We start from the raw sequence: 23,959 nt of genomic DNA on the forward strand, positions 1-23,959 counted from the left end.
TTCTCTTTGATTGTCTTCAGCAGAGTGCAAAGCCTCCAGTCAGGATCAGCTGTTTTCCTTTCCCTCATCTTCAGTCCATTTCCCATCCATTGTGGGTTTTTTTTTTAATCTTCCTACGAGCGGGAAAAGATGGACGTTTCTACTTTGCTGTTCCCAGGCAACAGCATCATCCTCCCTCACACACACACACACACACACAATCTCTCTCTCTCGGTTTTTCTCACCATCCGTTTCCAGCTCTCTCACTCTAAATGAAACTCCTCCTCCACATAAATTCCCCTCTCTTCCCTGACGCACTCACTGTGACCCCCCCCCCCCCCACACACACACACACACACACACACAGACTCACACACTGAGCCCTGGGATATGAGTGGCAGTATGCTCTGACGTCATCACCCGGTGGGGGAAGACAGATTTCGATTCTCCTGAGGCCGCCTGGAGGGTGATTTTTTTGGGGTGAGTTCATAGCCTTCGATTAGGAACGTGACGGTGAACTGAAATAAATCAATACTTGTTACCAGACTTGTTGTTGTTAAAGCACATGTTTTCCCACACACATCAAACACTGCAGGGCCAGAATGGTTATTTCAGAATATAGATTGAACAGAAATTAGTCAAATTTAGGTATTTTAAGTCATCAGAATACACATTAAGGGTGGAGCAAAACATTAACAATGCAATATATTGCAATTTTTACTCTTGCAATACTGTATTGACACACTGGTGTGAAATATCTTTAATTTCATTATGTAAAAATGCTGGTGTTAAGAATTCCCTGTGGCAACTGGTTTTGCCATTTTGACAAGTTGCTCATTGTACATGTGGGAGGCTCTAAATTGAGACTACACTTTTTGTTGTAAATCTCAGTTTTCAAATTCTGTTCGACAGATACAAAAATGCGACACACAGAAATAGGGTTATACAGATATTGTGATGAGGTACAGATTACTTTGCAAGAGAATCGCTCTATAGGAATGTTAATGTTATCATGGGCAATGGGTAGTGATAATATTAATTTGTAATAATTAGGAATATTTTGTCATTGGTGACCCCCACCCTGACAAACATGTAAAGAAGTTATTAATTGTAATTGTTATCCAAGGTCTGATTTCCTCAAACATCTGCTCAGCTTTCACTGTTTGAGTTTGGCTTTTTTTTGGTGTGTATATGGGGGGGGGGGTCTGGAGTTCTCATCTAAAACCAGTTTAGTTCAAAACGAGGAGAAACACCAGAGTCAGTTTCATCATAAAAGACAAAGGCCAAGCATTTTAACAGTGTGTCATCAGCAGAAGTGAATTTTTTACAGTAAAATTAAAATTTTATTTCCAATCTATATTCCTCAATTAAATTTTCCACCTTAAATCTATAGTTTTGTATGCAGGACATTTCACACTACAGGTTTCAGTTGCAGGCACACATTGTGTTATGCTTACTTCAACAAAGGCCAACAACATTAAATATTCATATGTGTATTGACATGCACAGCCTCTGCTTAACTGGGTCACTGAAATCCACGGCATCTTTTTATATGCCGTATGTTGGCTGTCCTTCCAACAGATGGCAGTAAAGAGCTCACTATGACTGATAGATCTGCAGAAACCTCCAGGACATGAAGCTGTGCACTGGTGCATGTAGTTTTTGTCATTTAAAATACAATGGCTGGTCCTCTTGATACTTCAAAAAAAAAGTAAATTCAACAATGCTCTGTTTAACAAAATGGATTGAGAAATCTTAGCCGATGACATTGTTAAGTCTTCTGCTGGCCTGCAGCTCGTGTCTGGACAGATGCTGCACGACACCCACGCCGATACAGTCGCCCAGCACGTTAGTGGCCGTCCTCAGACGATCCCTGAACAAACACAAAGCTCTGTGAGGAAATAATGAAGAGCTTCAGGTGGCCGTAATGTGCAAGCACGAATGCACAAGTGCAGATACATACAGAATCCAATCAACAATCAAGAGCAATGATATGTCCTCAGTGGGCAGCCCAGCGGATGTAAACACAATCACCATGGATACCATGCCAGCCTCTGGGATCCCTGGTGCTCCAGTACTTGCAGCTGTGACAATCAAGCTGAATATGTGAGACAGAGTTGGTTTTTAGTTAAACGGAAGTTTTACAAGAGCTCATTAGTAGTTATCATACTTGACAGATCATGTTTGGAGATCCACCCAATAAAATCTGGATATGCTTGTTCAACCAGTGAGCAAAACCCTATGGGAACTGGCCACACGTAGTGACATGGTTTTCCCTTTAGTCTTCTTGACTGATGGTAAGACAGACATGTGCATCTCGTCCTCTGCTTGTGTAAAACTAAGAATTTTATTTGACTTGGGTTTCTAACAGGATGTCTTCAGTTTTGAGATGCAAGAGAGTATTTACCCTCAACCAAAGAAAGCAGGTAAGGTGAAACATGAATACGATTTAAAAAAAAAATAAAAATCAATGAATTACTTTTTTTGCATTTTCCTTGTACCTGAGAACAATGACTTGACCCAGGCTAAACTCCATATCATTAACCTGGGCTACGAACAGAGCAGCTACAGCTTCATAGAGCGCTACACCATCCATGTTCATGGTGGCCCCTACAGGTAACATGAAGCGTGTCACTTGTTTGTCCATGCTGTGATTCTCCTCCATACAGTGGAGGGTTACAGGTAGAGTTGCAGAGCTGTGAATTCAAAACAAAACACAAAATACATGATGTGCCTCCAACAAGCCCCTGGAATGAGCTGAAAATGAAGATAGTGGCTCACCTTGAGGCTGTGCCAAAGGCGGTGATGAGAACCAGGAGTACACCAACTACAAACCGGAAGGGATTCTTTCCTGTGACAATGAAGTAGATGAGCGGAAGTGTGAAGAAGCTGTGGATCAACAGGCCAGTGATGACGGTCAGAGTATACATGGTAACTTTAGAACCAATCTCTCCAGGGTCTCTCATCACAATTTGTCCGGCCACAAGGAAGAGGATTCCTACGGGAGAATACCTGAGATACAGAACAGACACACAGCAGAGGAAATGTAATAAACCAGGAGCCCTGTGGACCGGACCACTGACATAATCATCATATACAACACGTTCTCACAAGATTTCACAGAACTGGTGATGAAGGGTAGACCATGAGTGATGAATGTCCTGAACATGTAACGGTGAAAAACTTCTACACCAAATTTGAAATGCATACAGAGAGTGGCGGATGAGAGCTAGATATGACTTGTCGTCGTAGCAATAACAACGAATTGACAGTAAAAGTTGTTTTTTTGTTTTTTTTAACTCATGCTGGCTTTCTTGTATTTACCAGATAATGACGTTAACGAGGTGCATGATGGCTTTGTTCAGGCAGTCAAAGAAGTCCCTCAGAGGTTTTCCTTCATTCTCCATCCTGCCCAGGATCACACCAAAGGCAACCGAGAAGACCAAGACACCCAAAATATTGACTCCGTCTGAGGTGCCTGGAATCGGCATGGTGACATCTGTAGGGATCCAAACGACACTTGAGAAATGGGCTGTATATTGATAATGTCATTACAAACAAGAGGTTCCCATCAGAGCAAGACAACAGAAAAGGAATCTCACTGGTCTCTTTTTCAGCAGTCAGATTGCTGACATCAAAGTTCTGTTTTGTATCACTCTGGGAATAAGTGGTTTTATACTGGGGAAGAAGTAGAAGCAAATGTTAAAGTTGGTCGAATTGTGGCAGTGTAAAAACTAAGAACAACTGCAGATTCTACCTTTCTAAAACAAGCTTCCACCAGATTTGATGGGATCATATTCCTGCAAATCCAAAACACATCCTCTGACTTGGCTGCGCTCATGAATCGTGCACATGTCTAAATTAAATTCCCGGTAATGTTGGAAAGAGTGTGAACACGCGCTTCGAACCTGATGAGATCCAGAAAAGCATCCACAGTTTGCACCGATTGCGCATTACCACCAGAGGACGCTGGGGAGTGAGTAGATGATTTCCCCGGCTGGATTACAAGGACGAGGCCAATGCCAGTGAATGCAGCAATCACCGTGGTGACCATGTAATAGATGAAGGCCCTGAGCCCAATTTTCCCATTAGCCCTCATGTCCACTGATGAAATACCTGGAATTATAAATTTCAACATGAGGGAGGTTTTTGAGGCCTTTCATGCAGAGTATAATCAATTTTTACGCTCAATAATGCTCTCCTTGAACAATAGATTCAGGTCTAACACATCAATTCAAATAGAGGCCGTGTTGATAGCGAGAGGAAAATAATCTACTAATCTACAGGGTGTTTAGGGACATCCAAAATTAACTTTCAAGTCCAAGCTCTATGCTGTGAGACTTGCCTTCATTTGTACCTCCTGCTCCCCTACTGTTAAAAAACAAAACTATCTCTACTGTAGATTTGTGCAGTGACCACATGGAGCTGATAGAAAATTATGCCTGGAAATACGGTTTAGAAAATTGTAAGTGTGGATCTAACCTGTGATCAGACTGGAACTGATGAGGGGAAGCACCAACATCTGCAAGACTCTCATCAGCAGCTCACCAGGGAAACTCAGATATTTAATGTCACTAGCTGTCATGCTACAGTGTCTCAGAGCAAAGCCCAGGCCCACACCTCCGAGACATAAACACAGAAAGATGAAGATTTTCAGCTAAAGCTAGAGCCAGAAGTTACTATGTGCTAAAACAAATCAACAGGTTGAAATAAGTTTGACACACTTACCGAATGCAACAGCAGCCATTGTGAGAAGGACAAAAACGTTTCTCCGGAGGAAGGCCGTAATATTTGATCGATTCTCAGAGGAAGGTAAACCTTCAGAAGAATGTGGTTCTGTAACCTCTACTGAATCCAACTCAGTCTCGTCTGTGGAGCCGTGCAGCATTGCTTTCGTGTTCACTCACAAAAACTGTGAAACAAGTGTTTTTATATACGGGATGAGGCATAGCATTAATGACGGGAAACACTGAGCCCAGTTTTCAAATCGAGAGAAAGACAACATCGACATGACTAAAGATGTTAAGATACAATATAAACAGAAATTATTAAAAAAAATTCCTCTCACTTTTTCCTCAGCTTAGGGGTATAGATGAAGAACACCCGGTATAATCCTTTTTAACATGTATCAGGTCATGACGGACAACCCTGCATGAACTTCAGGCAAATCAGAAATGGCGCCAAAGTCCAAAATTGGTAGAGAGCAGTGTTTCATTATATTGGCAGCAGTTCACCAATCATCAACTTTGTACGTGCTCCTTTAGACAGGGGTGTCAAATTCAAGTTGTGATGGGGCAGAAATGATAATTCAGAAAAACACTGGCAGGACAGAAATGGCCTTCGCTTTTTGTATTCATTTCAAATTCAAACGGGCCATTGTTTAATGATGGACAGCAAGACTTTAAGTTAAACCACCTACTCTGAAAAAAGGTATAATAGCAGGCTCTCTACCATCAATATGAAAAATGTTAAATGTCTACAAACATAACATATTTTTACCTGAGCTGTTTTTAAGTTTCAGCAATCAGAAAAACAACTAAGTGTTTTACCAAAACTGTTTTTATCAAACAAGTTGGCCGGCGGAGGTTTTGTCCTGGTTTGATTTATGTCCATAAATCTTCTTTAACTTGGACACGCCCAAAGTCACGAGTCTTCGTTCTCTAGGGGGCAGAGATTGAGGTCACAGAGGTGCTCCATAATTACAGAGTATTAGCAAGGAGGAAGAGCTGAGAAGCGGAGAATCTAACTATCTGCCAGTTTTTCAAGTCTGCTCAAATGACCAATTTACAGATTTTTCCTACGGACAAAAATGTCTCTGAATTTCTCATCATATCAAGTATAAAAGTGTGTTAAATATTTTAACCAACTACAATTTCAGCCCCTGCATTCCTAGAAGGTGCCTCTGCTGAATTGTAACTGTTTGAAAATTCCAACAACAAAAAAAATAAATGAATATTTATTCAAAAACAACAAAAAAAACTGTTTTAGGGTTTACTAATTTTGATGGCAGTATCCGTTATTTTGTTGAATTCATAGACATTAATTCAACCCACACCTCACTGGATGCCTCCTCTCAGTTCTTGTTGGTACTTGCCATGCCGGAGACATTTATTCTAAATAACAAACATTTCATAAACACTGCAATTCCTGTTTCCTGCACTGGTTGTATTTCTAGTTAAGTCACTTGTAAGTAGTAAATACCTCTCAACTAACTGCCATTTCTGAAAAATATGAATTTGTAAACTATTACATCATAAAAATTTTAGTTGTAGTGTCTCTTGAATTGGGACCTTTCAGCCTCATGTAGAACGTAAGCTAGCAGTTACAGACATGGCTGTATCCTGAGGGTCTGTCCCACTCCATCTTGTAGGTAACTGTCTGTAAACTGCCAATTATGAGCTAAGCTCTTTATGGGTTTTACTCCAGTCCCACTTTATTGATACAGTCTAATCACATTGACAGACAACAACCACTACGTTGATTTGGTAAGTTTGCATAGAAGCTTTTCTGCTAATCCTTAGATTTACTCTTACAGATGTAAGACTGGATTCAAAAATAATATTTCTGCCCTCCGTGGCCTTCTCCCTCCAATTTCCCTGGACAAATGTGTAACTCCCATCTATTCCATATGATTTAATTATTTATGTTTTGAAGAGTTTATTCCTGATGACACTCGACACAGAAGCCCAATGTCTATGCAGGGAAGAGTCTGAGGAGACTAAGTACAGACATGTTTATATGATATCTCCATAGCAAGACTAACGAGAGGGCTCTCACACTGTCCAGTGCTCGGGCCCTAATAACAACAATAAATATATAGCTCATGACTGACGCAGTCCCGTTTATCAATGGTTGACTCAATGTGGGCATGGAATATATTCCTATACAGAACGTTAATGTCATATGAACATGCTAAAATGCTCCAGTCGGTGTCACTGAATTTCACACTAAACGCTGAGTTATGAGATTTTATGCATAAAGTCAGCATCGTGTAAGAGTGTTTCATGCTGCTGAATAGTTGAATAGCAGGGAAAGCTGTTGTAAAGAGAAAATATGACCTACATGTCCATTAAGCAGGGATTAGTAGGTGTGTTAAGTATTTCTTACAGTAGGCTCCCACATCACTTAGATGTCACACTCAGAGAGTGAAAGCACAATGCACAAAACAACTGTTCTTTGATTGAAAAAATAAGCACTAAAACCACCTCGTTGTAGTTCTCTCATCTCGGTTACACCTGTCATACAGAGCACGGTGTCTTCGCTCTGATATCATAAATTCATATCTTTGGTGTCCTCTGAGGTTATGTAAAACAGCAAGCTTTGCTAGGCAGTTGGGGATCAAAGAACATGGGGATCCTAACCTACAGGGGCATCCAGGGGCAAAGCAGCGTGTTGTGTAAGACTCTTCAATGGCTGCACAGAAAAAAGGCCCTCAGCTGGAACGAGCAAGTACCTCCATCAGCTGCGCAAGAGTGGATCAGCAGGATGAGGAGCTCCATCAGTTGGAGCACTTCAAAGCTGATCAGTGGCTAAAGGAACAAGAAGAACAGCAAAGAGGTATTTGCCACACTTGCAGGAATGTCAGAGCTGGCTTGGCTCTCAAGTCTAGACATTGACTCCTTCCGCTGAACAGCCTATACAAACATCGAGACAAAACTGCCAACCTCTCTGCGCTGTAGTACACTGAAATAGAAGAAAAGGAGTTAAGAGAGGTTGGTAACATCTTCAAATATAAAGCAGCTCAATCCTATCTATGGCCTTAATAGCCCAGACTTGAGTCACATATCCCACTCACTGGCAAAAGTGCAACAAAGTAAGTGACACAAAGGAAGGCCTAATTGCATTGCCTATTGTGACGTCTCTGCCAGCGACATTTGTAGGTTCAGCTTCCTGACTCGAGAGCCAAAAAGGAAGAATAGGAAAAGACAACAGGAAACCACAGCAACTGAGTAAATGAGGGCCCCAGCTTATTTAATTACCTTGATCACAACACATTCACCTCTTCCTCCAGTTCCATTTTGATTAGCACACATCACATGCAACATTAACCTCTTACTACCTGACATTACACCAGAGCGGTGACTGACCAATCAGAGCATGCTGGGCTTTCAGGAGGTGGTATGGTAGTGGTGCAATGAGAAAATGATTTTTTTTAAAAACCACAGTGTTTTTTGGAAATTAAAACCAAGTTTCATTGTATTGTGTCTATGTTCAGTGGCTGTAGACAACGAAAGGTCAGATACAGTGCGTTGTCCCTCCCTCCATCCTTCCCAGTGTTTTTTTTCCAGATGAACAAGGGGACTTTTAGCCACACAGATTTGTTTTGTCAAAGAGACAAATGAAGTATCCTCACTGTTTAATGGTCCAATTAACATACTTCATTATAAATATTGTTTTTAATTCAACACAAATACCAGAAACTACAACTAAAACAAAGCATTACATAACAAACTGCAATATGTACTTATTTGTTATGTGTGTCACATTACAACTATTCAAATGTCTTTTTGGTGTGTGTTGGTGTGTATTGGACAGTTTGAACTTCCTTGGTGTTACGTGAGATGCAGCATGTGTGACATCAACGGATGTGAGCAGGGCTTAAAAGGTAGCTGGAGGTGGGGGTTTATTTCCTTTAGGCTCAAATTAGCCAGAGAAGAAGATTACACTCCCTGTGCCATTACGAGTCAGGGCTCGATTTCAAGAGGCAACCCTTAAACACGTCTCTTAGCCAGTGCGCTTTAAAACAATAATTATTTAATTAACTTACAATCTCAGGTGATGTTAATGTAGTAGGTGTCTTCAATTAGGCTGGTGTTGTACGTCGCTTTGGACTAAAGCGTCTGCCAAATGAAATTGTAGAATTGCAGAAGCAAAGGAGGTGCATGTAATGAACTTAGGTTCTCATTGTGCATGTGGAAGTCTGGAACTTAATTCTTGGGACTCAAGTAGTGCAATATTTGCAATCAGACAGTTGCTCTATTTCATTTGCTGCTAGTTATACCAAGTTCTCATTCATCACAACATGATTACACTTGTCCTCATTTCCAGTACTACAAAAATTTCAGTAGACCTTTTTCTGCCTTAACTAATTAAACTGATGTAAAAACGACTGACTGGATATTACTTAGACGACCTGATTAAACTATTAAGGATAAGCTGCAACAGTCCTGATTTTGTTTTATCTACGTAAGAGATGGTATGTAGGTCTGAGTCCGGCAACCAGTAAATCATCCCAGTCTAATCAGCGGTGAAACGGATTTAACGTCATGTGTAATGGTGGTGACGGCAGGACCCTAATGGAGAGAACGAAGATGAAACAGGATATGCAGAATTTTAAAAAAATACAAGGCAGGCTAAAAAACATAATGGGGAACGAGCAAGGTGGACTGAGAAAGGACACAAGTAGAGTGATATGAGGAACTGACAAAGAACTGACTGACAACCAAACTCAAATACCCGCTCAGTGAGAAACAGATGGGACACCAGGGCAGGGAAGAAACACTGGGAGCAGGACTGTTGCTAAAGAGCAGTGATGAACTGACAAGACAGGTGATTACTTAAAGACGGCAGGACATTGACAAAGACAGGAAGCCATCAGTGAACAAAGACAGAAGAGGAACTTTCAAAATAAAACAGGAACTGACTAGAGTGAACTAACGCTAGAAACACAAACTCGAAACACAATAAGGAAAAAGAAGGGACACAACTAAGAGTCCAACACTTGATGTCCACAACTGAAAGTTCACGTAGCCCAAATGGGACCGTGACATTTATGTTGAGGATTTACATTTTCATAGGCTTGTCTATCGTTTTAATTGAGCAGGAACTTGTCTTTGTTGAAGGCAAAGTGTGAGTGTGTGGACATGTATTGCTCTGATCAGTGACGGCAGGACCCAAATGCAAAGAACAAAGATATGCAAGGATATGCAGAATTTAAAAAAAAAAAAAAACCTTTATCAACCAAAATTCGTTTACGTAGTTCAAAAGTCGTTCACATAGGTAGATCAGGGGTTCCAAAAATGTCTGCTCCCAACATAGAAAAAAGGCCCCATTATTCTAGTTGAAGCATATAAGTGGGTGGCTGTCTGATGCGCTAACAAAGCCCTCACACAGACGGCCGGTATCGTCTTCATGTACAGATCTTACAGAGAAAGACCATAAGGGGAAGTAGTGCAACTCTGGTCAAGAGATCAAGAAACCCAGGATATGTGTCAAGCTGCAGTTAATCTTGTAAAGAGAGGGTCAGGGCTTCACCCGACAACTTTACGTTGATATGAAAGAAGTCAGGTTCTAAAGTAAAGATGGTCCAACGGTACTCACGACCAAACTATTGCAGGTGCAGCCACTGTGGGCAAACAACACCAGAGACAAACCAGGGAGATAATTAATATTTTCTGTACACACTGATTTTTACTCTTTAGCACCACGCAACCTTAAGGTAAATCTAAATATGTCTTAAAATTTGGTAACATATAGCTTTTCCAAATTAATATGAGCACACGCTAGCTGGTTTAGCTCACATAAACTGAGTCAATAAATATGTGGAAACTCAGTTTAGTTTGTTTGTTGTTCTGTTATGCCTCGTGTTTCAGATTTTATTCTGGGTGCTCCGTGTGAATTATGCCTTTTGTCACAAAACTGGAATAGAGGTGAAGTAACTTCAGGCTAAACGGAGGGTTAGATGATCCTTATATGCAGATTATATATTCTAGACCTGAATGCAGCTTTAGACATTTTAATCCATGGTCCTGAAAACAGGTTTGGCATCAGCGACACTGCACCTAGTGGGTTTCACTCTGAGCTTTTAGAAAGAAAGTTACACGCTCTAACACTTGCTTTGAGATTACTGCTTGTGAGTTAATTCCCCGGAGCCAAACCTGGGTTTCATTTTTAACAAATTCTAGATTACTTTTAACATATAATATTTTAGAGTAGCTTGTCCTAGATGAGCACGACATCATTGCAAAATGCATAATTTAGTCCAGGAAGTGGTTCTGGAGGTTTAAACAGAACTAGTCTGTTTCACCAGAACAATATTCTGAGGATGAGGACACCATGATGCAGTCATGTCTGGCTATGGAAGACTACAATAATCCTTAATTCATGTTCACTATGATGCCAAGTGTTGCGCTTGGCTTTTTAGTCCATTTTAATATTATCATATTATATTCAACAGGAAAAAAAAAATACACTCAAATCAACCACTGAATCAGTGGAACATGAAATGCACTATGACTTCATTTCTTCAGGGTCCTTTTGTGGCCCCGGGGTTGACAGACACCCTAATCTGGATGAGAGGAGAGAGGGTGAACTGCCTCGATTATTTTGACAAACATAAGGCCACATACAGTTTAATCTGGGATTACACTTATTGCCCTAATAACTCCTTGATCGTCTACTACATTAGAAATGTGAAATCTGGATGTATGTTTCACTTTCACCGCAAATATTAATATTCCGAAACAACACTGTTAAAATCATGACATTGAACTTTCAGCTGAATGAGGTAACCGGAGATCTTTTTTTTTTTTTTTTTTTTTTTAAACAAGTAGCTAAAATGGCAGGATAATCAACTTGAAGATCTGAGTCTGTAGACTTAAAAGTCATAGTGGCACTGTGACATAGACAATATTTCCCTCACATTTCAGCCCATCTGATCACACGGTCAGTCTCTCAGCTTTTACCCTCCCTTTTCATCATCTTCCTGTCATCCCCCTGCTGTTCCCCATCCCCCTTTCCCCCTGTAAGCTGACACAGCGCCTTTAAACATTAGCCGCTTTCTTTCTAATAGGATCGCAAAGGCTTAAATTGTCATCTGATAAAACTAAGAAGCTTGATAGCTATGCTGCACCCTCTTAACCAATTTGTACTCAATTAGGATAATGGGAAAACAAGCAAAGAGGGACAGGTTTAATATATTAATGTGATAAAATGATTATCAATTTCCCTTGCTAACAACTTGGGTGGTATTAGGAGTTTGTTGTAGGTGATTTACCAATATTATCCACCAATTTTTGGCCAAACATTAGATTATACGAGTATGCTATATCAAACAATACCTTTCAGGAGGTGCACAGCATCTGTGAATGAAAATATGCATATCTAATTGTAATGAAAACATAAATCATCATTTTTCTATTAATATTACCTGCAGTCAGACTTGTGTCTATGTTACATCCCAAACACATCTTCGATCACAGATATGTAACCCATCTATTTCACAGTCCAAATTTTCTTAAAATAGTGTAATGGGCTTTCTGTCCACTCTCTTGGAAAAAAGCTTTGACACCAAGAAAAGGTGTTCAGTCAAAGCCACTTAACCTCCCGCAATCCTGTTCATGGAGAGAATTGGCAAAGTAGTGATGACAGATGGCTTTAAACGTGTTAGCATTTCATCTTCATCATCTGGTCCAGTTTTATAGAGATTTTGTCAGAATAAATAAAAATCAGTGAAATACCTACATGTTGGCTGTGGGATGAAACACAGAATTTGAAATGATTGAGAAATGCATGAACCGGTGCAGAGAGCATACGACTGAAAACTGAACAACTAAGAAAAGAGAAGCCATATTGATGCAATTTGCTTCTGAGACTTGGATGTATTAATTTGATAGGACAGTGGTTGGTGTCCAATGAATTTCACTAACTTCAGAAAGCAAAGAAAACATTTCATTCACTCAACATCTTAAGTGCCAGCGAGAAAAAGTACTGGACAATTAATCTTGTGCATGACCACAGGAACAGTTTGTTGACTTGTGATTTACTTGAAATCAATGATTACCTTCTGACAAGCTGATGAGTGCCTGAGTTCTTCTGTAGAAAAATTTGGGGGATTCACACACAGAGCTTGTTGCGTGTATTTTTTGAGGAGCTACAATGATACATCTGTTAAAAGTTCAAATAAAAGATCTGTTTACAAAGAAAAAGAAAATTAGAAACTCGTTGCATTTGTCTGTTCGTTCGTTTGTGTTCACGCAACATTCATGTTTGGTCTACAGTTCTGCAGAAATGGAAGGAGGAGCAAGGATTCACGTCAGGGAGATAACGGTTTTGTCTGAAACTATTAACTCACTCATGGCTTTGAAAATCACTATGTAGAAGTTCCCCACTTGCCTGCTCACCTACGCTCAAACTGCACTGAGCCTTCCCTCACCTGAGCAACAGGCTAAAGACAGAGCACAAGATAACCATTGTCAAGCTGCAACATCACTCGTATATCTAGACAATTTTTTTCGCTCCTTGAAAATTCGATTGCTCGCTGTACTGAGCTACTGCCTGTGCTCCATGCCGTGCAGCTGTACCTCACTAAAAAACACCACGCCAGACCAGTGCCAGGGCCAAAAATGTGCACCCTTCCTAGGTGCGGTATGTGGAGCGATCACACGAGTCAGAAGAACTCAACCTGGGGGACAAACTTGTCCAAAAACTCTTTAGGTCAGTTTACACCAAATATCCATGAACTCAAATCAAGCTGCCTGCATCTCAGCTTGTCAAGTCCCTGCTGATAAATGATACACTGTAAAGAAAAGAACTGTCTCTTCTCGTTGCTGCAATGTAAAGTCGCAGGATTGATTGGCGCATTTCAAGTATTTGCAAGTTTCATCAAATTGTTGGTGTAAACTGGCTTTAAGGGACGACATTTCTCCATTACCAGTCTTTGTCTCTGCCCTGCGCTCCTGCTCTCTTTTCTCCTACCAGTCCAAGCAGAAGGCCGTCCCCATTGAGCCTGGATCTGCTCCACGTTCCTGCCTGTTAAAGGAAGGTTTTCGTCTCAGCTGTTGCAGGATGTGCTTGCTCATGGAGAGTTGTTGGGTGTAAATTCATTGAGGGGTGTGGCACTGGACCTGCTCTACTTGTAAAGTGTCGTGAGATAACTTTTGTTGTCGTTTGGCGCAATACAAATTAAATTGACTCGACTTGACTACATTTAAAAAAAACCCTCCTAAGTTATTTTCTCTCCACTGTTACTAATATTATCATTGGTATTGCATGATTAAAATATCACAGACACAGAAGTTTATATACATGTATATATATATATATATATGAGCACCTCACAATGTTTAGATATATATTATGTAAATCCTACTACCTGAAAAGTTGGCTAATTTGATCCCACACAATCTTGTCACTTCAGTGATGATACTAATTATCCTAAATATCATCCTCTAACTCAACAGACTGTCAAATGATATCACCTTACTAAGGCAATTAATGCTTGTTTTCAATATTTTTACAAAGTAGATATTTGGAAAACCACAAACAGAATGTCTCATATGACAGAAAACATCAGAAAACCTAAATTAATTTAGTTTAACCCTTCTGAAATAGTGAATTTTCTTGGGCCTAGAAATTGGCCATGAAATAAGTTTCATATAAATAAAACAGCTTACGATACAGACAGAAACCCCCCCCCTATATCTGTTACTCTCTACAGTCATTGTATCATAAGCTATTTTATTATATGAAACTTATTTCATGGCCAATTCTTACAACAGCTGCACCTCCATGTTCTGTCTTTCTCTGACAGCCACAAGTAATGGGCTTTGCAGTCTGTGTTTTCTTGGAAAACAACCTTAACACTTAAAAGGTGTTTAGCCAAAGCCACTTAAGCCATAGCCACTGAAATAAATAGGAGCATTGGCAAATCAGCCTGTTGACAGATGGTTTTAAACGTGTTAGCATTCAAAATTCCTTATCTGTTTAGGAATGCATCACTACTTTGCAGTGAGTGGATTACTCTGTCATATCCATCAATGAAAAGCCCTCTTTTGTGGTATTCGTTAAGTACCACAATGTATTTATACCTCATTCATATGTTTAAGCCAATGCTGCCTGTTGGACACAACCCAAAATATATACCCTGATTTGAAAGTTTGCTGACAGTAAACAGAGAGAACAGTGGAAAACAGTAAAACAGTGGTGGAAATGAAATATAGCATGTAATAAGTTTCTAAATATCAAAAATAGTATTTGAAGGGAATTTAAAAAAAGGGTAAAACATATTCGTAAAAGATTTAGTAGGTGGTGAGTATTTTGGCCTGGCTGTTACTCCCTCTGTTTATAACGATATCGCTGAGAAAAATCAGTATTCATTTAATTTATTTTTCAATAAAACTGCATAGTAGCATTTCATAGGAAAACGTACTTTGAGTGCAACTCTTCCATGTTGTCCACAGAATTCCTATTTATATCTTCAGGTGGGAGGAGTGAGGTCAGAGGAAATCTCTGGAGAAGTCTTTAGGCTCATTAAGGATGGGATTGATCTCTGCAACACCTACTGTAGCTGCTACAGCTTTGGGTTTGCCAGCTAGCAGAAGAGAATCTTACAGGCTGCAGGATAAAACACCCCAGATGCCCCCAACCCAGTTCCACTGTGAAACCTTACAGCAAGAAGATTATTCAGCATAAGTAACCATGTTTGCATGTCACTGAAATAAAAGCACTGTTCACCATTAAACCTATACCGTATGCCACCTGTTAGTCTTTCAGGTAAGTAGAACGTCATTCCTTTCATTTCCAGACCTGCTTTTATGAAACAGAAAGCATATCAGACCTATGTTATGATTATTATTGCACAATGCATCTTATTAGCTGTGTATTAACAATAGTAATTCAGTAAAAGTAGAAAAACCAACGAAATAAAACCCTTACAATTTAGCTTTGAATCACAATGATTCCTTTCTTTTGTTTCTTTCTGTGTTAATATTTAGGTCTACTATTCCCAATTCAACAGTGCCATCTTTGAAGAAATAATACGAACACAAGTTTTTACAGTGTGTAGCCATTCAAGTTAAAAGTCCATCTCTGTGTCTCTACTCCTTTGCGCTGTCTATAATGAAGGGATTAGTGGAAACTCTCAGTACAAGCCTTTATCTTTCAAACAATAGATTTTTTGAAAGAAAGTTTTGTCGAGGCTTCATTAGCAATGGCCTCCCTCTGCGGTCTGAATGCAGGACACATTTGGAGCAATTACTTGACCAGAAAACAACTGTCAGTCATTCTTAAAGGGGAAGGATCCCAATTAATAAACCTCCTAATCCCTTTGGTTTTACTACCATTCCCCCACAAGCTCTGGTGTCCAGAGAGGTTAAGGAGAGTTTTGTCAGGAGAAAAAGACATTACATGTGCTTGCAACACAAAACTGCAACGGTACATCCTTTGCTCACTTGTGTGCAGGGGATTTCAGGGACTTAACTGGGAGTAACAAGTGCCGGCTGAAGACAGTGTGTCAGTTGTGTACTTAGGAAACACAAATACACCATGTGTATACTGTAGGCTCTGATAGGACCCTGCATGTCGGTAAGGTTGTTTTATGTGCATCATTTGTTGTTCATTCTTTTGTTTACAGCAGACACTGATGCGGGTTAATTTGTATTCGTGTAATGTAATGTACATTGTTTATGTTCGCTTTTGGTGCCGTCAAACGTCTATAGATGCTAAACCAAATTATATATGTACTTGTACGAAAATGTGCTGACACTGAAAATGTATTGAGGAAAATAGACTTCAGATTCAGATCACAATAAGATTCTTTTTCCTTGGATCTCTGTCTGTAATCGTGTGCCACACACACACACACACACACACACACACACACACACACACACACACACGGTGGACAGAGCATTCTATAATTGTTCCTAACTGTTTTGAGCATAAAATCCGAAGACAGACTTCAAACATACTAGATGCTAAGTACTTAATCTTAATACAAAACAAAAGAACTCACTCCCTGATCAGATTTCATTTCTACAACACAAACATCCCATAAAAGCAGCCAAGCTATTCAATGATTTTTCAAGGGAATAGTTTCAAGAATGTGTCCTCTAATTTTTTTTCATTTTCTCTCATTTACTCCTTTGAAGGCAAAGACGTGAGATGGTTCTACTTTTGTGAAAAACCAAAACAAAAAACAAAACAAAAAAACCTTTCTGAAGTCATCCTTGAAGGATTCAGCTCCAACGCTTCACGTAAGGCTGCACGTTGCATGTAAAGCGCAGCAACACCTCTGTGCAGTACAACTGCTCAGCCTTGTCTCACTTGGCAGAAGTAGATTTTTTTTCTGACAAGGAAAAGAGACAGTTTCTCCAAAGGCTCTCATGCATTTGTCAATGGATACTCTTGGGATTGTGGACGATAGTTGCCTGGACAACTATGACATGGCAAAAGGTGCTGGGTCGAGCTCTGGAGGCAGGGTCCACAGCATTGATGTCATACTGGGATTCACTAAGGACCAGGACCCTTTACTCCACACGGTGGGAGAAGATGAGAGCCAAAAAGCCAACAGAGCAAACTCCCAGCACACTGAGAAGCAGGTTCCACTGGATCCTTACGGGCATCTTGCAGAGCTGGGAGACAGCTCCCAACATTCTTCCTACAATGGTGAGTCTTTGCAGAAAATAAGCTGTTGTTTGGCACAAACACCCTCCGACACACTTAATTACCACTTCATGATGTGAAGTTCAGGGATTTTTTTGTTTTTTGTGCAAAATGTGACATGTTTTTTTTTAAGTTTAATAAATTTAAATTTAGTGTCTCTTAGTGTTAGGCCAGTAACACAAAATGCCCACAATGTGCTCCTCCATTATGTACTTCAATGTTGTTATTGATAGAAGGGCAAAATAAAAAAGCCACTAAAACAAGACTTTATGATGGTAGTCTTAATATTATAGGTGAAAAAAGTAAGTGATCAGTCTGAATATGGATTTAATCCTGAGTTCACTGAAACCATACGAGGTTTGAAATAAGAATAATTGTCAAAACTGTGGTTTTCATTTCAAGTATAAATTACTAAACCATACTGTAAATGTCCCATGTCTGTATTTCAGAGAAGATTTGGACTTTTTATCACCCAGGGTCCTGGTATTGGCTTTCCTGGCCCACTAGCACAGCTAAATGGACCAGAGCCCAGTTATTAGTTAATTTGTGCTCTACAACGTTCACTGCAAGACAAACCAATTCAGGTTCGATTTACTTGTTTTCCAAGGTAACTTGGGAATGTTGAGCAAAAACAAAATTCACATTATGCACATTAGAGCTGTTTGTCAACACAGCCTTATGGGAATGGAGCCACTGGTGTCCAGCTGTTAGGAGGAATTAGTCACAGAATTGTCGCTACCTTTGGGTAAATACAAAAATGTATCACCAGACCACAGAAACTTAAAGCAGATTTTTGCTGACTGTCTCAATTTAAACATCTGTTCATCAGTTGAGAGATGCCAGAGGTAACACGGGGCGCCCTTTATAGAATACACAATATTTAGGAGTAATAATGCACAACTTTGTAAATCCCTCAAATGTTGTGTCAAAGTCAACTGTACTCTTTCAGTTTCTTGAAGATGTTTCGCCTCTCATCCAAGAGGGTTCACCAGTTCTAAGTTACTGGTGAGGGAGTTGCAGGGGTTTGCAGACTTTAGAAATGCAAACTCTACATTTATTCATGCTTTCAAGGTAAAAGACCGAAAGCTATCCTGACCACTGGAGGAGCAGGAAGGCTCGACAGTGGGGAGGTGTACTATATAATGAAAATGATTTGTGTTTTAATGGCATTTTTCATGCTTTTTTCTGATGTAAACAAACCAAGCTGCCTTCTTTCCATCTCTGTATAGCAACTCGGTCCTCTTTCATGCTGTAAATGGTACCTTTTAACTGATCATGCTTGAGAGGCTTGGCTTCATTATTCCAAACTAATGATCTGTTGACCATCCACGTAAAACGATTTGGTATGATTAACGAGCTTTGGTACATCACACACATGGCTCACTTGCTCTACATCCATTTCTTGGAAGACAAAATCTGGACAGTGATTGTTTACTCGGCATGTGCAGAGGCCAACTAAAGTCCCTTGTTAGCTTAGAAGAGGCGGGGACTTGTAGGTTTAACTGGTAGCATCTGCTGCTGTGGGATTAATGCAAGGGAAGAATTCAGTGAAAGATGTGATGTTATTTGGGCTTGCCAAGCCCCCGGTGTTCACTAACCTTGATATAAAGGGCATCGGTCATTAATCTGTTTTATTTTGAGGATGAGATCTCAGAGATTCCACTCACAGTCAAACTCTGTTCTCTGCACTGTAAAATCTACAATCATCCCGGAAAAACTCTGAAAGTCATTTGCCAAAAAAAAAAAGGTTGTCTGGTTTAAAGAGTTGTAGTATAGTAGATTAAGTATTTGTGATCAATCTAATTTTAATAGAGAAAGAAAAAAGGGCAGTAAAATCATATGCTTGTGAATACACAGTTTAATGTTCCAATGTTATGATAGTGTTCTGAATTTAAGAGCTATTTAGAGAGAAGCAACCCAGTTCTTGGAAATGAATATAAATGTGATCGCACTGACTACAAATCAAAGTTTAATATCGTCACCTTCTTAAAATAATTGCCCTAAGTCATTTTTTGACATTTTTCTCGCTTAAATCAACCTTATGATATTTTGTCTCCAGTTCTTTGTGTTTTCTAAAAAAACTTGAAAAATCACCGAAGCGATTATTTTAAGAAGGCCATGATACGTATATTTTTGAATGTACTGTATCTTATGAAGCAGAAATAGTTCCACAGACACTGGCCACTTAGACCTGTACGATGCAATTCAATCTAGTAGAACTTTGCCATGAACTTTGCAAGCATTTAATTTTTCAATTTTTGGTGACAATGTCAGAAGGACTGTTGTTCCAATATGTTTGAATACCTGGAGATGTGATAGATAGTGGGGTTGTTGTTTTAAAGTGTATTATAGGTAGTGCTGGCAAAATAACTGATTAACTTTGATTAATTGATTATAGAAAAATATCACTTTAAAACAAATGAAAGGGATTTATCACACCCTTTCCCCCGGACCACATGTATTAAGTTGTTTGTAAATAGAAAGCTGCGAGTAACCAGTGGAGGGCAGCAATATGCTTTGGTTGCATCTTTTCTGCCACAATTTACAAGATTTCAGCCTCTACAAACAATCACTTCCCCCAATTCACCCATTTATTAATTATTTTAAATTGAAATGAGGCAAAATTGACATATGCAATTAATTTAGGGTAATTCGTTTCCAACAAGTCATGAATTGGATGACAGAACTTAATTATAGATTGACAAGCCCTAATTTGAAGGTATTTCTATTATTCTTCCCCATTCTGTATGTAAATGAAGAGGCCCCTCAATATAGTATAATAATACATGAATCCAGTTTAACACCACACCAAGCTCCAACTTCAGTAATGAACATACAATTCCTTTCTAACAGTGTGGATTCCCAACATATGAACACATGTACTGATAAGTATTCTAATGAAGTGGTAAACACATAATACTGAAAACAGCAAATTCTACCATCCTTAAAAATCTCTTCAAAATACTACTCCCAACTTTTGAAGTTATCCTTTTGACACAATAACAGCTAAACATGACCTCCTTGGTCTCTGTAAAGGTCTTTGCTTTGGTGAGAAAATTAACAAGAAGTAGTTCAGGACGTTTAACAAGTCTGACTACATCTGCTGTCTCCATCATTTCAGAATCTGACCTTTTCTCCAGTGACAAGTGTGAGGGAGAAATGAGCAACATGCAAAAGGAGCTAGATGCTTCTGAGGGTTCCCCCAAGTCCATCAAAGAGGAGGAGCACACTAAGAAGAAACACAGAAGGAACCGTACCACCTTCACAACCTATCAGCTCCATGAGCTGGAGCGCGCATTTGAGAAATCCCACTATCCAGATGTCTACAGCCGAGAGGAGCTGGCAATGAAGGTCAACTTGCCTGAGGTTCGCGTTCAGGTAAAAACTGAACTCAGTTCCAGTTTACCACATTTAGTTATCTCGTAATTTATATCATGACCCTCCCAGGTGAATGCACTAAATCCCCACAACCCACATCAAGACTCAACTATCAAAAAAATATGCCACGGAGGCCATGAGAGTTTATTGCCTCAAACCATCTTTCCTTTTTTTTAAAAAAATGATTTCTGCCATGAATTCGGCTATGTTCAAGCAGCACTCTGACCTGAGCGCTGAGTCTGCAAAACAGGCAACAAACATTAAGTAGCAACCACAAAAACAACCTCACAGCTCTCCATACGAAAATACTGAGCCCCTACTTGCTCCTGATGGCCCTGCGACGGACTGGCGACCCGTCCAATCTGAGGAGATCATTAACATTTGTAAAAATAGCAGGTCATCTGTCTGTCACAGAATAAGAGTGGATAAGAGTTGATTTGAGTTTTGGCCCCTACAAAAAAAAAGTTAATAACTGTAGATACTAAAAATTTCAATATTTATCTGCATTGGTGTTTTTCTTTTTTGTCCACCTCAATTGTTCCTGTCACAAAAGACACTGTTGAAGACACCATAGAACCATAATCAAATCTGTAACAACTCCATGATTTTGTATCTTTGTCATGATTTTTGCCATTGAGGCTCAGCATCTCCATGACGCTGCACCATCTAATCCTGGTACATTTATGTATGTCCAGGTGTGGTTCCAGAACCGGAGAGCAAAATGGAGACGTCAAGAGAAGATGGACACCAGCACCATGAAGCTGCATGATTCCCCGATGCTTACTTTCAACCGTCCCCCAATCCCTCCCAGTGTGGGCCCAGTGGCCAATCCAATGCCCCTCGACCCCTGGTTAACCTCACCAATCTCCAGTGCCACACCCATGCACACCATCCCAGGGTTCATGGGCTCACCTCAAGGCCTGCAGCCAGCCTATCCAAGTCACAGCTTCCTCAACACCCCGCCTGGCTTGGTCCAGGGTATGCAGCCCATGGGCCCACCCCCTTACCAGTGCCCACCCAGCTTCAATGACAAATACCCCATGGAGGATGACAGGAGTTCCAGCATTGCAGCACTCAGGATGAAGGCCAAAGAGCACATTCAGTCAATGGATAAAACCTGGCAACACATGTGATCTCATTAGGCACTTTTGACCTGCTCCAGTGAATGTTTACATACCGCTTTCCAACTATGGAGACAACTCTTGAAAACAAGGAGTCAAAATTCCCTGAAACAAACAAATACCTATGAGAAGGAAAGTCTCTGCAATTTATTTCCAAATGACAATGAAAATGTATAATAATTTGATAACTGAATTGTGAATAATAAAATTAAAAAAAAAAAAACTCTGGGGAAATGATCTAACAATCTGAGGACATTTTCAATAGAAGTAGACAGGAAAGACTTTCCTGCCTTACATGTGACTTCTCTAAGACTTTTACCAGAAATATTCAAGAATTTTGGATGAGCCCAAACTTCTACACTGTGGAAACACTTTGATTACAAAGATGATTCCACCACACGAACATTTTGATTGACTTGTTGTAGCAGGACTTTTATATGGAGTTTTATGTAAGATCAGATTTCACAATTTACAAGTTTTCTGTCTTTATGTGGTATGTTTTGACCATTTTTTGGTGAATGTACGGTATTTTATAAAAAAAAAAAAAGTATTACTGACCTTAACTGCACACACATTTTTGCTGCTCACTTGAATATCTTCATTAGAAACAAGGACCACTGCTTCCCTCTGATATTGTTTGATGGTACCATAATTCTTAGAACTAGATTGTTTTGGTGTACATGTTGTGTTTCTTGAGAATTTTTCCGTTTTAGTTCTGTCCCCCTTGGTCCATTTTTGTGGAGCATATAAATGTGCACCAATGGTTGACAATTCCTTCAATAGTCAGTTGCTTTGAAAGTGTGCAAAAATGTGCGTTTTAAAACCATCTCTCCCACGGATATTTATGTTTGATTTGGATTTAAATGTAATATTTGTGTTGTTTTTTTTTTAACTTAAATAATTAAAATTGCCTTTGCATTGAGGCCTGATGGGATAGGTTGTTGGGAGTTAAAGAGCATAATCTGGATTGGAGGCTAATTTAAACAGACAAGCATACCTCGTAACACCTAATTACTGCTTTTAAAGCGATTAACCCCTGATTCTCAGGCATAGACAGAATGCCCTGAGATGCCCCTGAAAAACACTTTTCAAGACCTCGTTAACTTTGCCCCTCCCCTAAAATTTGCCAGCTTATCTATAAATTACAGAATCAACATAACATATCAGTTTTAACCATCATCTCTGTTAAAGAATGCTCCACATTGCATTGTTGACAAAATATTCACTTAAATCAGGTGGATTAAGAGTGAGAGTTAATGGGTCCTGGCAGCATCTTGTGTCTCTCGAAGTGGCCCAGTTTGATGTAACTGCTGGTCCTTAAATAGAGGGAGATGATCCACTGATGCTAGTGAGATAACGTGCATGTGTTTTTCTTTTGTATTTACTAGGTTTGTTTAGAACTGATGCAGAATGGTGCCAGGTAGTGACTCTTGAAAGAAAATAACTCAGAGAATCAAGGGAATCAACAGTGACATCCAAATCAACCCGCCCATACTTTACACCCTTTGTGAAGAACAATTCCATATCAATTAATCTGGTGCAGGCGATAGCTAAATAAATGTTACACTGGGGAAGCTCTGAGGCAAAACTGTCAGTCACTGGCCAATGGTGACCATCTACATTACTATCAACCATCACCTGTATATTATGACCTTTAGACACTGCAGGATCTTCACTGTCAGATGTATAGATTTTGTTCTATATTTAGATATAATCCCTATTGACAACAATGAAGAATAAAGCCAAAGAAAGAAAAAAAAGGAACATTTATTAACGGAATGACACATTATATAAATATGCAAGGTTCTTAAAATATTTTTTCATCAGTTTTAGGCTTGACTATACTAATTGTGACTTTCATTTTCCATGTACAAAAGACAAAATAAAGTTACATTAGCACCACTGTAGAACACGTCTGACTGTGGATCTTGTTTTTCTTCCCACACATGCGCCACCGACTTGACTTAGTGCCGTTAATGAGCGCCGGTGTACAATAGGCCATGTAAACTGTGACAGAGCGAGCCAGCCTGATGGAGGCCTGTTGTGTTCATCCAGGCCTGTGGATATTTGCCAGGCCGTTAGGCAGATGAAACTCCACT

At 39.7% G+C, this 23,959-nt stretch overlaps 2 protein-coding genes across 5 annotated transcripts in view; one reads left to right on the plus strand and one right to left on the minus strand.

Annotated features, from left to right (window-relative positions):
* The window catches only part of LOC147261900 (excitatory amino acid transporter 1-like), a 28,081-nt gene that overhangs the window by 420 nt on the left and 3,702 nt on the right, over positions 1–23,959 (minus strand). Inside the window, exons 4-14 of one of the 3 annotated variants that reach the window (XM_086204187.1) lie at positions 4,708–4,891; positions 4,462–4,599; positions 3,888–4,095; positions 3,737–3,779; positions 3,582–3,657; positions 3,304–3,478; positions 2,761–2,991; positions 2,481–2,675; positions 1,943–2,077; positions 353–1,852; positions 15–113 (exon numbers count right to left, since the gene is read on the minus strand). In XM_086204187.1, the coding sequence (XP_086060313.1) occupies positions 1,735–1,852; positions 1,943–2,077; positions 2,481–2,675; positions 2,761–2,991; positions 3,304–3,478; positions 3,582–3,657; positions 3,737–3,779; positions 3,888–4,095; positions 4,462–4,599; positions 4,708–4,867 (1,479 nt within the window). In that variant the 5' untranslated portion in view covers positions 4,868–4,891 and the 3' untranslated portion in view covers positions 15–113; positions 353–1,734. Of the gene's footprint in view, positions 1–14; positions 114–352; positions 1,853–1,942; positions 2,078–2,480; positions 2,676–2,760; positions 2,992–3,303; positions 3,479–3,581; positions 3,658–3,736; positions 3,780–3,887; positions 4,096–4,461; positions 4,600–4,707; positions 5,508–23,959 lie in introns of those variants that run through there. The other 2 variants (XM_086204188.1, XM_086204189.1) reach the window with 2 other exon arrangements.
* On the plus strand, positions 15,338–23,756 carry LOC147261901 (retinal homeobox protein Rx2-like). 2 transcript variants are annotated; one of them, XM_086204179.1, is made up of 4 exons: positions 15,338–15,471; positions 16,848–17,364; positions 20,483–20,739; positions 21,435–23,756. In XM_086204179.1, exons 2-4 carry the CDS (start codon positions 17,082–17,084, stop codon positions 21,870–21,872), a joined length of 978 nt encoding a protein of 325 aa, XP_086060305.1. In that variant the 5' UTR covers positions 15,338–15,471; positions 16,848–17,081; the 3' UTR covers positions 21,873–23,756. The 2 variants fall into 2 exon arrangements, with proteins under 2 accessions (XP_086060305.1, XP_086060304.1); XM_086204178.1 differs by lacking the exon at positions 15,338–15,471 and adding an exon at positions 16,050–16,281.

The sequence above is a fragment of the Aulostomus chinensis genome, chromosome 5 (assembly GCF_037954235.1).
Source record: "Aulostomus chinensis isolate RoL2024-O1b breed Wild chromosome 5, RoL_Achi_v1.0, whole genome shotgun sequence".
In the NCBI taxonomy this organism is placed as follows: Eukaryota; Metazoa; Chordata; class Actinopteri; order Syngnathiformes; family Aulostomidae; genus Aulostomus; species Aulostomus chinensis.